The sequence below is a fragment of the Haemaphysalis longicornis genome, unplaced genomic scaffold (genome assembly GCF_048455015.1).
Source record: "Haemaphysalis longicornis isolate Haplotype H1 unplaced genomic scaffold, Haemaphysalis longicornis Haplotype H1 scaffold_4, whole genome shotgun sequence".
NCBI classification, from domain to species: Eukaryota; Metazoa; Arthropoda; class Arachnida; order Ixodida; family Ixodidae; genus Haemaphysalis; species Haemaphysalis longicornis.
The window spans coordinates 180,646,365-180,664,640 of record NW_027526361.1 but is presented as its reverse complement, the minus strand read 5'-3'; the positions used below and the strand labels follow the sequence as shown (position 1 = coordinate 180,664,640).

At 47.5% G+C, this 18,276-nt stretch overlaps 1 protein-coding gene across 1 annotated transcript in view; it reads right to left on the bottom strand.

Annotated features, from left to right (window-relative positions):
* Positions 1-999: 999 nt before the first annotated feature.
* Ergic53 (lectin, mannose binding protein ergic53) overlaps positions 1,000-18,276 on the bottom strand; it is a 36,098-nt gene continuing 18,821 nt past the window's right edge. Inside the window, exons 8-12 of the mRNA XM_077707924.1 lie at positions 14,071-14,460; positions 12,997-13,120; positions 6,865-7,039; positions 2,921-3,024; positions 1,000-1,171 (exon numbers count right to left, since the gene is read on the bottom strand). Of these exons, the coding sequence (XP_077564050.1) occupies positions 1,135-1,171; positions 2,921-3,024; positions 6,865-7,039; positions 12,997-13,120; positions 14,071-14,460 (830 nt within the window). The 3' untranslated portion in view covers positions 1,000-1,134. The remainder of the gene's footprint in view (positions 1,172-2,920; positions 3,025-6,864; positions 7,040-12,996; positions 13,121-14,070; positions 14,461-18,276) is intronic.

Sequence of the window (18,276 nt, the reverse complement as noted above, 5' to 3'; positions counted from 1 at the left end):
TCCCTCCCCACCCACCCCCTTAACAACAACAACAAGAAAAAGAAACCAGCGATATTCCCACGTAAAAAGGAAGAAAAATACCGGGAGACCAAAGCACTGCATTCGGATTACGAGATCCTTGTAATGCCTGTTGCGTAAGGCCCGAGGCAAGGTGACGGCCAGCTGCTAGTGAGAGCTACCCCTCGACTAGCTCGCTCATACGTTGATGTGAACGCAAGGGACGACGTATACCCACACCCCTGAACGGGCCTGAATGCCAACGCATGTACACCTCCAATGCGCATTCCACCCTTCCAAGTAGTGCCCAAGAGCACCGGTCCGAGTCACTCGCTCACATGCACTGCAGGCCGCATCTCGCGGTCCATTGTTTCCTAAACGTCTGCTCCGACAGCGGCACCCGCTTGGTCCAGGATTATTTTGTTCCATCGATGATTGCTGCCTCGCCAACACACGGCAGACCCCGCTTCACTGTACAGCCACTGCCTCGCAACTAAATGCATTGCCACTCGAGAAAGGACCACAAAATGCAACCTGCTACGTGAAAGCGAGTGATTTAGGCCGGAAACTTAAAAAAAAAAAAAGAAAAAAAAAAAAAAGAAGAAGAAGAACGGATAGTATCGTATTCTGCGTACAAAATGAGAATCTGTCGGCGAAAAGCGGAGATAGGTTGAGCAACTGGGCACGTGGGGAGGCAAGTCGAAGGAACCATGTCGTTACGTCCCAATTTAACGAGCGCACGTATCTCTGAAACGAATATTTACCTCCTTGGGAAAATTTTGTTCCAGCTCGCACGGTAGGTGTACGTTTAATTTTTGCACTGTTCCAGCACTAGGGCCAGACGCTACGTATGAAAACGAATAGAGCTTCTCCCGCGGTGATAAAAGAGTCGGCGATGGCGACGGGCTCAACTGGCGGCGCGACGGCCCCGAAACCGTTCCCTGGCGAGCGATGCGACGAGTGGCCCCCTGCTCCTCCTCCCTGGAAGCAGGAGGGGGAGGGGGAGGAACAGGGCTGGAATGTCCGATGAGAGATGAGATGGGAGGCGAGTAGTTGTGCCCGAGAATGGGCCGCACTTGGCACACGCCCTCGTTGGGGTCCCCTGCGCTTGCTGTGGCACACACATGCACAGAGACCTCAGTAGAACTTCTTGGCGGCCGCCTCCTTGCTGCTCCTGCGAAGCACGGGGGAGGGCGACGCGGGTCAGCGAGCGGTCTCTGGCAGGGCACACAAACATTGTGCAGTCTAACAGGACTTGTTGCTGAGCGAGTTGGTTCACGCTGGATTAGAACAAAACGTGGCACTGAAAAGACGTGGACAAAGACGAGGAGATACGACAGATACAGGCACCTCTTTCTGTCATGTCTTGTCTTGTTCGTCCACGACAGAAACAGGTGCCTGTTTCTGTCTATCTCATCGTCTTCGTCCACGTCTCTTTGGTGCCACATTTCCTGTTATCTATGTTGTACAGTTGATCCCAGGTCTACAGAACCTGGATTATCGAATTACTGTGTATATCGAACTGTGTGAACACCCATGCGAAACTATAGATCTCATAAATTGCTCAGTGATGTGCAAAGTTATCAGATAAGCTACAGATGGGAACTACATAAGCTACAGATTTTGAATTATCAATATATTAAACTATTTTACGATCTTCCTGTGTTCCCACAGGCTATGCACCCCCCGAAACTTGAGATGACAGTAAAGAATTGTTAATGAGTTATTTACGGCTAATAACTAACATGACATTTACCAAAGACATTTACCCAAGACAAGTGCACATATCTGAGCACTTGTATTTAACCTAGAACACAACTACCGTAAAGCCTGCTAATGTCGAACACGGGTATATCGAGCTGTTGCCTATGTCAAACCCTCGCATAACTCTGACAAAAAGTACATGCATTTTAAACTTTTTATATGGAACTCGACCTTGCTCACAATGGATACATCAAACTCTGCCGCGGCGGAGTTCACGCTAAAGAGGCATGCGGCAGGCTTCCCCGCAATACACTGGTGCACAGCAGTGGCGTGGCGGTTGCTCGTGACTCTCGCGCGAGTTCGCACGTCCAAACCGGCTGTGGCAGAGTGGACCAGCGCCGCACATGCATGCTGGTGCCGAAAGCACCACATAAGGCACTGCGGTGTTCCCGATCGCCAAGACCGCACCATCTGCTGCCCACAATTGGTCAGTTTTATGGTAGTGGTTTTGCTTGGTGACCGCCAATAGCACAAACATCATTCTTTGACGTCAGAGAAAAAGCGGAAAGCGGCTGGGAGTCATTACTGCTTCGCACGTTTTCTTTGACGTCTACAGTATTTGCTTGCAATTTGTGATAACGCAGGCGCCATTGCTACTGGGACAAGGCAGTCTTCCTGATAACTTTTTGTCTTCATGGACTCGGTAAGTAGCCCATGAGCTGGAAAACACCTTTACCACACAAATGGGGACGAGAGTAAGCCGTCCGTTCTGTGCGAGTCTGGTCTCTGGCAGCGAGGAAAGTGCGGTCACCCTACTACCGCCAGACCCCTCCCCTGTGAATGGAGGCCCCTGTGGGCCTTTGCTTTCTCATCCTGCTGCTTTTGTAACCTCTGCCTCCCCTTCAGTACATATGCTCAAAAGCCCAAGCGCACGTGGTGGCACAAAGTGAATCAAAGTGCCTGCGGAGTCCCTCAGAACAAACGAGTGTGCAGACGTCACGCGGTACACCCAGAGTTGGTGCCAGAAGTCGGGCGAAATGCCGGGCCGCCTGATTAATAGATGCATCTATGGCAACCCAACCGTCTCTCCTCAGCCCCGTGTGCATCAAAAATAAGGGTGCCGCGCTATGCACCAAGCTGACCTACCCGCACAACTGTTTAGTTGGTACAAAGGGTGCGCCCGTTTTGTAACGCAGGACGGAGGCCGTGCAGCACTCACTTGTACATGGAGTATCCCAACAAGACGGCCAGCTGTAGTGCCGAGAAGAGCAGGAAGTAGGTGGTGCTCACGCACGACGTCGCACACCCCGTCGCGGGCAGCTTCTGAAACATCCAGGCAGGGGGCACAAAGACATTGGCACACTTGACGGGAGAACAGAAGGAGCCACGCTGCATCCACCGCGCTTAGAACAAAATGCAAAGTAAGAACAACACAGGAGGGGAAGCGGCGCTCGCTGGGCCGACCAGACAACATAACAAGCGCGTTGCCTAGGTTGAGCCAGCGGCATCTCCCGTGGGCAAAGAAACTACACAGCCGCCGCGATTGGCACTGCACTGCGCAGCCCTGAAATGAATTGTGCCCGCTTTCATGCCGTCCATCGAATGCCACTGCCCTCTCCCTCGCTGTCACAGCTGGGAAGCTTTGTGGTTTGCACTGCTTTGCACTGTGACATCATCTGGTCGCCCGCCGCACCCACAATGGGCCATTTTAGGTGCGGAGTACCTTAGGACTGCACAATGTCCGTCCGCGTCCGTGCGCATAGCATTTACAATCGCACGAAATCCCACAGGAACGGGCAGGATTCGAGCCTGTGTCTGGTAGACCAGACAGAGATCGTGCCAGTCGTCGCACCCACTGGGCTACGACCATGAGTTAGTACGCGAGAGTCAAACGGCTTACTCCCTCACCTGTAACGGTGCGGAGTACCTTAAGACTTCCTAAAGTCCATCCGCGTCTGTCCATGTGCGCACCACCATCAAGCGAAAATCGAGCGAAATTCGATTTGAGCAATGAGTTGCAAATTCATTTAGGGAATAATCAAGGTGCAACTCACGGCTCAAATCGAATGACGGTTGGGGCGCAAATCGGATGTCACTCGGAGCGCAACTTGCATGTCATTCAAAGTCCCCATACTCCGTACCCTCGCAATCATCCACGGAGTGGCGTTCTGCCATTTTTCCCCCAATATTTTGTGCCCCACGGCACAAAATTACCGCCCGAAATGCCACAATAGTTTTCTTGGTGCAGCTTCAGCTGGGAAAGCCAGGCTGTCTGCCCATGCGGGTGCGTTTCTCAAAAGAACTCTGTGCTCGCTTCAAGCCCAGTGTTGCACGTGCACAGGGACAACCTTGTGACAAACAGGGGAGCAGCGTGCGTCAGGGAGAAGGTCTATTGTGACACTACGCGCCACACGGGCGGGAACAAGAACAGATGTGCATGGACAGGTGCTCTTGTCCTCATTTGTATAGTGCAAACTTTTATGACTGACCAAAAGGCTTGACTTGCTGCGAGAACGTTCCACATGCCGTGGGCACCCTCATTCTCTGGCCCAGCACTGCCACAAGAGCAAGCCAGCTTTAAAACTCTAATACGTACACATCACTGTCGTGTTCGCAAGGAATTTTTGCACGAAGGTCACATTTTATGGCCAGTTTGCTGAAAGACCACACAGATGACAGCCGTGCCCCGATTTCTCGTTAAGCAATCAACTGGACATCAGTTTGCCCCTATGTCAAGCCTGCTTGCTGGGCTGGTTTTTTCCCATACGCAGACACAAATTAAAAAAAAAAAAAACGCAAAAGCTTTCATCGACAAAATACCGTATTTACTCGCGTAATGAACCCTCCCCCACTTGTCTTCTTGAGAATTCACTTTTTTTGTCACTTCGAATAAAAAATGCGGCGGGAATATGTTTTTATCTCGGCACGTTTGCTGATCCTTTAGACCATCACAGTAACTTGATATCACACTACAATACGCGCAGAAATGCTAAAAACGCATTCCAACAAAAAGACATCTCAACAGTAGCAAGAGACCTGAGCGCGAATGCCGTGGCTCAGAATAGCACTACCTGCTGAATGCAAAACAAACCTTCTTGCGCCGTAAAAACGTTCCTGCGTGCGAACAAAGCACAAAACGTACTCCGCACTCCTTCCCTGCTCTTTGTTGCTATGGGTAGTTCTGGCGGCTTGCGAACAACGCACTAAACGTACTCCGCACTCGTCTGCTCTTGAGGTTCCGCGACTTCGCCATTACGCTCGTGGTTTTGTTGTTCAGCTGTGTTCCGACCTTTTTCTGAGCTCCTAGTGCGTGCCGTACGATGGGCCAGTACATGAGCTACACAGCCGGATTTAAACTGAAGGCGGTGGAGCGTGCGTTGATGCACATGGAAACCGCGCAGCTGGGCGGCACTTTGTGTACGCTACGGGCGAAAACGAGGTTTTTGGGCGGGGAACAGGGATCGCCGTGTGTTTCATGGGTCCAAAGAATGGAAGTTTCCAGGCGTCGGAAAAGAAGTTTTGGAGTGCCTTGATAGCACGCAAGACGGTGCGCTGTGGGCCGACAACAAATGTGAGGCGGCAAGCGACTTTAGTAAGGAGGACAGCTTCGTGGCGAGTAGGGACTCACTAGCATGATGCGAATAAAAAAGAAATTTGATTACATAATTACCTTGGCGGTTTTACGAAAATGGCAAGGCTCTGACATTGCTTCTCTCAGCAACTTTGTTGTATGAAATTTAAACCTTTAAAACTGTTGCAATTTTTTTTCCCGCACAATGAACCCTCCCCCCAAATTCATGCCGAATTTTCTGGAAAAAAAGTGGGTTCGTTACGCGAGCAAATACGGTATTCATTTTCAGATTACGAGAAAACCAGGGCACTGCTGCAGCCTGTACTGCTTTACAACAAATGAACCACCTTTCGCATCGTTTGGGTGCACTCAAGGCACAAAACACTTTTTTTCTTCAAAAGAGCTCATTTACAGTTCCAATACCTTGTTGAGATTATGCCTCTACCCTCAAAACAGACATAAAAGACATGGCACCTGGCACTAGGAATGATGAGCATATATTCAAAAGCAAATGCTCATTATAGCCTGCCCTAAGCTTGATATATGACTTTTTTTTTTTCCGCCATGCTTGAATTTTGTCTGAACAGTCATTGGGGCTGTGTTATTGCAAACCTGCCATAATGAAATGGCTTCCCAGAAAACTCTAGCCTGCCCTAAGCTTGATTTATGACTTTTTTTTTTCCTCCATGCTTGAATTTTGAACAGTCATTGGGGCTGTGTTATTGCAAACCTGCCATAATGAAATGGCTTCCCAGAAAACTCTTGGTTCATTGAAAGCTCTGCCCGCTCCCAACTGCTGTGGGTGCCTTGAAAAGCCGCCCCCCCCCTTCAACGAAGCATCAGTTATGGTTTCTTCAATGTGCCACCGACTCCACTGTATCAACGAGGGCTTGCAGCACATTCTTGCTTCTGTCACGAGGCAAGAGAGCCGGGAGACACTTCAATTCATGCTACAGCCCCAAAAACAGGATCCCTGAAACAAATATGCTGGCCCCAATCTACTGCTACAGACGACGCTTTATTTCCTCCATAGCCCCCGAAACCTGAGCTAATTAGTACCTCTGACTTGACTCACCCAGCGTATCACTACGCTGTGCATGTGAACCCAAGAATGACACGGTTGCCTAAACAGTGCCCTCTCTTTTTTTTTTGTTTCGCACAGCCTTTTCTTAGGGGGCTTACCACTGCAACCCAGCACAAAGCTTGGGCAGCCGCCCACACAAAGCTCCTGCTGTGAGCACACAACAACCAAAGAGCTGCTGAAAAAAAAAAAAAAAAAAATTCACGCATCTTCCCGAACTGAATCATGACGAGTGGCCGCGAAGCACTGGGGATTGTTCTTACCATAAATCACCTGCGAGACTACTTACAGCTGCTAAAATGATTTCCAATCCAATCCAATCGAAATCCAATTAAATCCAATCCAATGCTCCTCGTGCATGCGTCTCTCTCTCTCTCTCTCTCTCTCTCTCTTTCTCTAACCTTTTGTTCACAGATGTTTGGATTTACACGGTGCTGTGCCGTGAGCACGGACGCTGGACAAGCCTTCGCCCCTAAGAAACAAAGAGAGAAAGGCCAGCCCCCCTGGCTACCTGCGCGGAGAGGGCCTCCCCGCGGAAGGCGGCCAGCTTCTCCTGGACCTGGTGGAGCAGCTGCACGTGCTCGGTGGACAGGGCGGCCTGCTGGGCCCCTCCGCCACCACCCCCGCCCTGCTGCTGCACGCTCAGCAGGGTGCCCGTCTTCTGCTGCACCTCCGCCGCCAGGGTCCTGCACCGGGGGAGGGGACACGCTCAACCATCACCATCATCAGCTCTGCAGCAAAGCCTTCCATCTTCCGCTCGCAGCACTTACGAAGGACATTTGCAATCAAAGCTCAATCCCATCAACTGCTCATTTATTTTAACCATTGGAGGGCTCCGGATTAACTTCCACTACCTGAGAATCCCTAAACTCCACCGAAATCTCCAACACACGAGTGTTTTTTCGCCTCCATCTGGAAAGCAGTACTCGCATTCTTGGCTCGGCAGCAGAACTCCTTAACCACTCAGCCACCACGGCGGGTCTTCTTATTTAACCCTTTGAGGGTCGAATTTTTTCGCCAAGTGCGACCCCCCAGGGTAGATTTTTGTTATTGCTGATTTAAATTCTTTGGATAAATCTATTTAGAGTAAAAATTATTGTAATTTTTTTAGGGTGACTATAAAGTGACAAAAAAATTGCCTGTGTTGTTACATACATGTGGTTTATTCATGAGTAACACAAGAAAAATTCTATATAAAAACGAGAGAGTAACAAGCCGGCATTGTTCGAGTGAATCGAAATCAGATAGACATCAGTTTCGCGGGCGCAAAAAGCAGGAAGCGCCTGGAGGACGATACCGAAACCAGCCGCTGCGCGCGCGTGGCCGGATGCAGGAGCGATAGGCGGCGCACGAGCTCCTATAAAATACACACACACAAAAAAAAGTTTTCGCAGGTGCCCTTGGTCTGTGGCAGGCGCAAGAAGCGAGAGGCGCCCGGGTGCCCGGTGGGCGATACTCAGTGCGCCCCCTCATTACCGGATGCGCAAGTGATAGCCGGCGCACCGGTAAATCATAAAAAAATTAAAAGAAGAGCCATTGGCGCAAGAAAATAATTTGACAGCACATGCCAAGCAAGAGAAGTAGGCGAAAAATGCGTGCTTTTTAAGCATACAAGTGATGACGTACATGTACGTTATTGACCATTTTGAAGGTGTTTGCAGAGGACGTACATGTACGTCGGTGACCCTGAAAGGGTTAAAATACCTCACAGCTTCCTTTGCAGGGCATTGAGTAAAGGGGGAAGGGGAAGGGGGGGTTAAAACGTGAGATGTCTCCCGACAGAGTGCAGAACAGACGGCACAAATTTTCAAGTAACAAAAGAGAGCGGAGCAACTGATGACAACGGGCAATTTTGACAGTAGAGTGGGACGCCGATCATAAAAAAAGGTCAACAGCGTGGTAGACGCACAGAATCTGCACACAGGAATACCAAAGTATACCAAACACAATAAGGGTAGTAGGTAGATAAAGGAAACAGCCACAGTTACAGTTCACACAACACGGTTAATTCAACCTTCCCCTTCAACTCAACTCAGCTTGAGTCGTCTCACCAAAGTGACCACACACGGGAAGAATTCACTGCTTCCTAAACTGTCACAGCATTGTTTCGCAGCATACGTGTGTAAGCTCATTTGGGTCGAAAACAAGACTTCCGACCAAGCTAGCAGGAGATGGAGGACAACTAAACAGAGCTTGCAAGGAGCTGCAGTGTGGGAACAGGTTGAAGAAACTGAGAGAAAACAACAAATGTCTGATTGGCCACTGGACAACTAATTGCTATTACATTTCTACTCCATAAAAATATATTATTTAATCAATCCTGGATATATTGAACCTGGAATCAAATTATTCCATACATTGAACTGTCTGCCCATTCTTTACGAATCCCGTGCATAAGAACAGACATCAAAAAGCTCACAGTGATTTGCGGTGTTATAGGCTAAGCTTCAGATGGGAATGTTTTATACTTCAAATCGCTCGCATTATCAATACTTCCCCCTCAGCTGACCCAGTCGCACTGAAATTGTCCTCTCAGGTGAACTTCCTGAAAGCACTGAGACTTCGTTATATTACGAAGCTACACCAGCACTTACTTTTCTAGGCAGTGATTAAATACGCACTGTTTGCAAGGGGCATTAGGTCACCTACATCGCGTAACTGTCACATTGAGGAGTTTGCTATGTTAAACTTTGTTACACTGAGGTTTTGCTGTACACACGTGGGGTTTTCAAGCCCTGCGTTCTTAACTGTTGTGGAGTGGTGCTTCCATTCTTCAAGCTGCGCAGCCTTCCCCAGTATACGAGCATTCGCAAGTGACCCTTACCCCTCTCCCCGGAAAGGCCGGCGACAGAAATTCCGCTGATAACTACCGGCCAATATCACTGATATGCATATGTGGCAAACTAACACATTATCGTATCGCATACTTTCTGTCACCTGGAATCAAATCACTTTTTCTTCCCTAATCAGCACGGCTTCAGAAAAAACGTTTCATGCGACACACAGCTATTCAAATTTACAACTGACCTGCATTCAGGCATGAATAACAACAAACAAATAGACTGCATTTTCTTTGACTTTTTGAAAGCATTTGACCGTGTAGCCCATAGCCGTTTAATCTCGAAATTATCTGCTCTATGCTTGGATTCTCTAACCTTATCATGGCTGCGTAACTTTCTAACACTTCGCAAACAGTTCACAGTCGTCAATAATGCTTCATCTTCCTACTGTTACGTAACGTCCGGTGTCCCGCAGGGCAGTGTTCTTGGGCCCTTATTGTTCCTTATTTACATTAATGACTTGCCCACTAGCATACAGTTAAACCTCGATGTAACGAAGTCGGTAAAATTCGCAATTTACTTCGTTACATTGAAATTTTGTTACATGGAAATTCGCAGTTATAATGAAGTGTTCATCCCATGAAGCGTTTCCTGCAAAAGAAAACGTGGCGCACACACACTGTTTCTGTTGGAGCTTAATAGTCTACGCGGGCATCAGCGTGAACCGCATGGAGCGTTTTCTCCCCGAAAAAACGCTCCCCTCAAGCCACAGGCGCACTGACGCAGCCGGGACCACCAGCGCGATGCGGGTAGCTCCAGCAACCACTTCTAACTGCTCACTGAAACACAACTCCAGGGGCAAACGAGAGGGGCATGCGAAAAAAAAAAGCGGATAACGTGGGAAAAATTTTCACTGTAAGATGTCATAAGCGCCGCTTACGAAAGCGCCCATCAAATATCCTTCGCTGCGGTAAGTCTAATCGTCTGGCCAGCTGGCATCGCCGAGCGCTTCGAAGCTCCCGCCATAGGGTGCGTGCCTCCCCATTGGCCAGGCTCCTCCCACTGCCGCGTGCAGCGAGAGTCACCAGAAGCCGCTGCCGGCGTGCAATCGCGGATGCGGGTGTGAAAAAAACACGCGCGCAAGGCTCATAAAGATTCACAAATGCTTGCTGGAATGATGAAGCCTAACAAGCATGAGCGAACTTGAATGAAGGGCAAAGCGGCGGCATGCGGTGGCGGCGGCCACGCCGTAGGCGATTTAGGCTTACCACCGCGGAGAATATAAGATGGGCGGTTTAGTAAGCGGTGCGTACTTATGACGTTTTACTGTGAAAACTTCACCCACGTTATGCGCATTTTTTTTCTCGTGTGCCCCCTCTCGTTTGCCCCTCGAGTTGCGTTTGAGCGAGTGGTTAGAAGCGGTCGCTGGAGCTACCCACATCGCGCAGGTGGTCTCCGCGGCTGCGTCAGCGAGCCTGTGACTTGCGGGGCACGTTTTGTGTTTATGCAGGGTGAAAACGCTCCATGCGGTTCACGCTGATGCCCGCGTAGGGGATTAAGCTCCGACAGAAACAGAAACAGTGCGCCAGCCATGTATGCACGCCACGCATTTTGCAGGCAAGGGGCTCACTCACAGACTCCGTGGCTCGCTGCATCCGCGGCATTGGGTGGTCCGTGTTGCGGTTTGCGTTTTATTGAGACCCCATTTTGGCGCTTGCGTCTCCCGAAATATACCTCTACAACTTCATTAAATTTTGCGCCTAGTTCTCCATGAAACTTCGTTACATTGTAATTCCGGCAAACGGGGCTTCGTTACACAGTACAGAGAGTGAAAATACATGGTGTGCGTACACTTGAAGTTACGAAAAATTTCGTGATTCATTACATCGAGGGTTTCGTTACATTGAAGTTTGTTACATCGAGGTTTTATCTTCCATCCGTCTATTTACCGATGACTGCATCCTTCACCGCACCATTAACAGCGCTGATGATTACCTCACCTTAAAAAATGATCTTAACCTTATTTACAGTTGGTTTAAGGGGGCAGACTGGTCTTAGAGCTATATTTTTTATTTACCAACCAATTTTAATGAAACTGCACTGCGTTATAGAGTTTTTTGTGCTGATTTCAAATCTCCTATTAGATTTTTTGTAAGCTGATTATATTTTTAGTTAATTAATGATTAATTGCCATTATTTTGGGACACAGTTGCAAAATAACCACTCCATGCAGAATGGCAATTACCACGTGGCTAGGCAGACAAATGACTAAAGAATACAACATAGGAAGAACTTTTTTGGTTTAGCTATTTTTGGTCGTTTTACAACACAGGGAACTTCGCTTCTCCCGCGCTCTGCCAGAAATGGCTCGCAGGTGGTGCCAATTGAACACAATAATAATTTTCCAAAGCCTCCATTTAAAAAAATTGTTTCCTATATTGTATTCTCCTCACATTTTGGTATCAGAAGCAAAAAGAACTAAAGTTGTACCTGCTCTGGGTGCCAAGATATCTGAGGATGAAATGCTAGCTTTGCATTGCAAGAAAAGTGCCATTTCACCATCGAATTCTGCGCTAACTTTAAAATGCTATTATAATATAATAACAACAAAATATGATGCCTTTTGATGAGGAAATTTACAGGCTGTTAGAAAAATGGCCGTGGAGGCCAAAAATTCCATTTTTGAGAAAACGTTTTTTTTGACCGTTTTTCGGCCCCAAAGACCCAACTGCCCCCTTAACAAGTGGCAAATGACCCTTAATATATCCAAGTGCAAAATAATGTCTTAGCCGCAAAAAAACAAATTCTAACTTTTCCTACGTCTTTAAAAATGGACAGATGTCACCATCATTGTACAAATATCTTGGCGTACATCTATCACCGAAACTATCCTGGCCGTTCCATATCACTGCCATCAGGGCGAAAGCCTCTCAAACTTTAGGATATCTGCATAGAAATTTGCGAAAAACTCCCTCTGACTACGTTCGCAAGTTAGCCTACTTGACTTTTGCGTGCCCACAGCCTGAGTTTGCCTCCCCAATATGGTCCCCATTTCAAAACTGCCCAACCACGATGTTGCAGTCTGTGCAAAACAGAGCCGCTTGTTTTATTTCCGGAACTTTTGATCCGTCATTCAAGTGCAACAAAAATAAAACTAAATACTTCACTCGCGCCTCTGGAAAAACACCGGACCATTGCTCTCCTCTGCTTATTTCACAAGTATGTTCATAATAGCAGGCTGTCATTATTACCACCAGTAACACCAGTGCGCACGTCGAGACGACTTCATAATCAGTTCAGCAGTTTTTCCCGCATTTATGGCAACACGCATGCATTTAATTCATCAGCACTGCTGCCTCGGGCCATTTCCATGTGGAATGATCTTCCAGATACCATTGCTTCCATAGCTGACAGTACTAGATTTCGGGAACATGTGCGTCGACATTTTTCACGCTAATGACGCACAACACAACTTTTGCAATCTTGTACACATTTGTGCCTTGTTTGTTTTTGATTTCGTTTGCTTTTTACTTGGCAAAAGGCTGTTCACTTTGCTGTTTGAGCGCCATTTTTATATTTTTAAAAATTAAATTGTAGAAATTTTCTTTGTGTGCGTATTAGGACCCCGTGTTGATATGCTTGCATCAGCTGTATTAATGGACATAGCGATTTATGTCCTACCGCTTCTCGGTACAACATCGTCTTTAACCTTTCATTTTACTCTAATGCTCTTGCAAATAGTTTTCTGTATTTACCCCCCCTTACTCAATGCTCCTAGGAGCCTGTAAGGAATTGTGATTAAATAAGTAAAATGCCCCTGCGTGGCCCACGGGGAGGACCAGAGAGAGGGAGGAGACACCCACTTGATCTGCTGCACGGAGAGCAGCAGCTCCCGCTGGCTGTTGAGCAGCGAGTCCACCTCGTGCCTCTGGATCACGCTCGGCACGGCAGGCATGCCGGCCTGTGGCTGTGCAGGGACACCACCGGCTGCAAGGGGAACAGCAAGGAGGAGGCGTGGAGGGGATGAGGTGCGCGTCCAGCTCAGCGCAGCTTCTGCTTAAAGGGACCCTGCAACACTTGCCATCGACTAATAATAATGTATTTTGGGATAAAGTCTATTGTCCCAGAAATCTCCTCCCGCAAGAATTATGAAAATCCGTTCACAATTAACGAAACTACGCGCGATGAGAAATCGCGCATAATCATTCCCTCTCAACTCGACCGCGGGGAACGCGACGAAAGCTGCGCGCTCTCTCCAGGAGAGGGGGGCGGCTCGCGGCGTTCTCTTCGGCGGCCTTCGATATATCACATGCCGGGTAGTTTTCTCCTTTTCTCCGCAACGCGGAGGGGCCTATTTCCGGTCTGGTGCGACAAAAAAGCAGGCATGGGTGCCTGCTCGCAAGTGCGCGCTCGGGCTGGTAGGGCGTTTTTGAAGCAATAAACGTTTGAAGCAATAAAACGAGTGGTCCCGTTGAAAGGGAAGTATTGAGCTCATCAGTCAAACTACGCGCGCACTCAAAAGGAAAAAAAAAACAAACAAAAAAAAAAAACGGCAAAACTGTGCCTACAGGGTCAGGCATAGAGGAGGTTCGTACACAGCGATGACGATGACGGAAATGGGAGAATCCAGCCGCGAAGTTGACCAGTGACAGCCGATCGGGCAGCCGTGGCCTATGTGACGTCCCTTAGGCCATGCATAATGAGGACAACTGAAGAGAGAGCGGTTGGTTTTTCCGCGTCTTTCACATCGATTTGCGCGCTCACCGCTTCACGTGCACGTGTAATATTTGGCTCAGGTATTCCTGGCAGTGTAATCTAAACGTCGCGCAGGTTTACTTGCACTGCTCAAAGAGTGTTGCAGGGTCCCTTTAACCCCCCCCCGGGTGCCCGCAGGGGTGCGCCCTGTGGCCCCCGCTGTTCCCGCTGCTGCGGCTCACCTGCGGCCACGGCGCCCTGCTGCTGCTGCACGGAGGAGACGAGAGAGAGGGTGCGCTCCTGGCGGCCGAGCATCTCGTCCAGCTTGCGGTGCATGGCCTTGAGGCCCTCGAACATGTGCGCCTGGCCCTCGAAGATCTGGCGCAGCTCGCGCTGCTGCGGCGAGTCGTAGGGCTGCTCGGCCCCCGCGCCGTGCTCCATGTCGTGCTTGGCGGCCTCCTCGGGGTGCTGCTTGCGGTACTCCTCCTTCTGGCGCTCCAGCTTGTCCTTGTACTGCTCGTACTCCTTGGAGAAGCGCTCCTTCTCCGACTCGGCTATCTTCTGCGTCGCCACCGGCTGCTGGCCCTCCGCGTACAGGCTCGTCGTCAGGAACTTCAGCGCGTCGTGGTCGTCTGGGGTAAGAAGAGCAACAGGCACCATTACGCACCACCCTCAAGAGGACAAACTCGGGACATGCAAGCATTACAGTGCCCACTCCACTGCAAGTTTCAACCCCGGCCCCACAGTCCCACAGGTGCAGTCTGCTAGATCAAAGTCATAGTGTCGCGCTGAGCAACTCCCTCTGCAATAATAATAACAACAAGAAACACGCCTCAGCCACTCTTTCAACCTAGCAGATGCGCGCTAGACCAGCTTCCCACCGTGTCAGCCAACGCATCTCTGCACTCAGCGTTCACCTGCTACATCTAGAGTGACACAAACACCAGACAATCACTGTCCTGCAAGAACTTTGCTGGGTGATGATTTCAGCGCCAAGAAGAACACAAGATGTGACAGGACAAGCACTAGCCACCCCTAGCCACCACTGCACCGGGTTGCCTACTAAGGTTCGCAGGCTCTTTGTTTCCAGCCTCTGCCCAGACTCTTAGAAACTTTTTTTCTTCTTTCCAACCAATGAAACTTCATGGGATTGTTCAGTTTTTTTTAGCTGATTTCAAACATACACTTATTTTTTATGTAAGGCATTTAGTTTCAGAAATACTTAAATATCTTTCATGGTTGTTCTTGAAAACAATGAAAAAAAAAAACTAATCAACAAAAAATTACCGGCAAGGCATGAATAGATACCAGAAGTTGTGGCAAATAAAATGTGGGACGCAGTTTTCTTATTTTGCAATCGCATACACGTTAACATCAATTCTAAATTTTTCTAGGTTTGAATTACTCCTGCTAACCAATTTAAATAATGCTAATTAAACAGCTCCTGAAACACAAAATGCAAAATCTGCTTCCCTTATTGGACGTCTTAAACACTCAGCTTTACGATGCAAAAGAAATCATCTATCCAGCTGCTCTACATGCTGGGATGTACCTCGAGAATTTCCTATTGCTGCAATATCGCTTGTGGCGAAAAAGGAGAAAATTATGGAAGAATAATTTTTTTTCATCAAAATCGGGCCTATACGGCTTTTATAAGTACAGTAGACTTATGATAATACAAACTGAAAGGGACCCCAGGATTTTGTTTGAATTATCAGAAGTTCTCGCATATATGACTCAGGGCAAGGTGACGACGGCACAAATTATGATTAGGCTTTGATTTTAATCACATTTGTTTAATTTTTAAGCGTTTTAAAACCCCAACTGCACAAAATAACAAGAAAGCAGCAAGAAAGAGAATAACAAGAAATCATAAGGTCCACAAGCCGAATGCCGTTGTCACTTTCGTAACTGCCGTGTCGTTTTTTTTCTTCTTTTTTCTGTTTTTTTTGCCGACGGGCGATTGCATGCTTTTCTTTATTCTTTTTGTTTTTGTCCGCATGGCTTTGACCGCCTCAACAAGTGTAGGCGGCCAATCATGTTTAGACGTTTGTTGAGGCCTGTTAGTTTTTTTTTGTTTTTTTTAATTCCCATCGTAGAAACGGTAAATAAGGCTAGAAATTTGAGAAACATCATTGTCTACCATACCCGTGCTTCGTTTTGAATGTTCGTTGACTAGCAACGCCTTTTTCCTTGAAGGCTTGAGGCGCTTATTTTTCATTTTTCACTGTACAAGCACGCAAATTTTCAAATATTTGCCGAATTAACCGAATGACGAACTTTGAATTAGGCAGCTTTTAAATACATTTAAATACATTAAGCAGCTTCTAAATTAACCAAAAGTACGAATTATCAGAGTTTGAATTATAGCGAGTCTACTGTATCAGGTACTGTTCAAGTACCAAGTTTTCAGAGGAAAAACTGCGCAAACTATGAAAACAGTGACACCTAAAAAAGGGCTTTTTCGGGCAATTTTTTGGTCTCCCAAATGCCCATGTGCCCCCTTATCCTTACAAAACACTATAAGCCCGCCAGCACATTTTCAACCGTGGCAGTTTTCTCTAAATCTAGCGAAATTACATCCCTATTAAAATACATCCACTGTGAGTGGCCCTTGTCCTGCCGCCCCCGATGCATTTGTCTTTCTTTCAGCGCTAAAACCCTGTCGTCGGGTGCTACCTAGGCACCACCGCCATTTCTGCTTTTGCAGAGAGGCAAACCTTATCTTCACGGTGTTTTACGACCTCTAATTGACGCAAAGAGGGCAGGCACTGCAGACAAGAGATAATGCGCATGGGAAAATAACTTATTTCCGCACGTTTTCACAGGACGTCCATCAGTCGAAGTCAACACGCAGTTTGAAAGAAAAAAAGAAGGAATAGGAAACGCACGAGTAACAAGAGAAGCCTTGTTGGACATGGTTACCGCCACAAAACGGGGTTTCATCAAATACTGAGAGAACACTACTAGCCATCAAGCAAACTTCACCCCATCATTTTTAACTTTTTCGTTGCTGCGGGAAATTGGCCAATTTTTAGGGGTTTAGGAAAACATTTTCTTGTGCGAAACATATTGGTTAGAAACATATTGCAGCAGCATGAGATGCTGATGATGCAATGCCCTTTTCAACACCAGTATCTAAAGTGTTTTCATAAATAATGGTTGCAAAAAAAATTATCAAAACCAAAATTTCTGTCCAGATGTCAAGGAAAACAATGATAAAGAAGCTGTGTATAACAAACTGCTGAGAGTAGCAAAACACTTAAATATACATCCTGTAGGTAAACATTTCAGAAACACATCCAAGAAAAAATATTGAGTTGTGCGGAACAATATGTCAGATATAAAAAAAAAAAGGTGAACCACGCGGTGAAGGGCAACGTCAATTTCAAAATTTGCAACTTTGGATAGTTCTCTGGAAGAAATGTGTTGGTTTGACATTATTAGAGGCACCAGTTTGTGCTAATGTGATGTAAGAACATCTTATAGCTTGGCATTCACGGCCAGGGCAAACCCGCATTGAAAAGAAATCCGCTTGGAGTTGAAAATGAAACTCGGTGGTTGATGCTTGTTGGCGTTCAGTCAGTTTATCATCACTTGTCTGTCAGAACTTTCACTCGCACACTGTCGCCTTCTGACTCACTATTGTAGCCATGTTGGTAGGATGAGGTGCGGTGCGCTGGAATCATGCCCAGCAAGCTTTCACCGAGTAGTCTTTGAGCAACGAGAAAAGTTAAAGCCCTTTGATCCTCCTGCATTACAGCGCCACCACACATTTCCAAAAGGAAACAATAACAAACCTGTAGGAGACTGTCAGGATAAGCCGTTCTACTAAGATGCAACGCCAGACACTGGCCGGTGAACAGCTGACAATGTGCAACACCAATTTGAAGCATTCTCCTTTCTATCTATCTTTCTATCTTTCAACTTTCAGCTGGAGCTGTGAAGCAAAATCGCAAGCAGCATACCGCTTTCGAAGAACAGCAGTGGGCAACGAAGGAAGGTGCCACGGCCAATTGGCTACTGCTGGAAACCGGCTGAAAATACCAGGTCCACTTGTTAGGCATGCGGGGGACATTTGGAAATGAGCTTTGCAGAATAAAGCTACCCATTCTCGGCACCAAAGCTCACTAGTGAATAGCTGGTGTCATTTTGCGGCAATTATCACCTCTCAATGCCGTCAAATTACCAAGCTGCAACATCATTTCATATTTTACTTGCTGGGAGCTTTATGATCAAGAAAATTTGATGGTAATAGAGCACAACCATGAGTGGAATTCTTTTTTGTCAAGTGCAGCAGCCACGCCTCCTTTCGCAAAAACACACGCTCCTCAGCTCGCAAAACTAGTCAGGAATCGCAATGTTGCTGGAGTGAAAAATTTAAACTGATTCTACAAAAGCAGTGCATAGACTAACCACTGGGGCGAGTTGGGGGCATGAGAAATGAC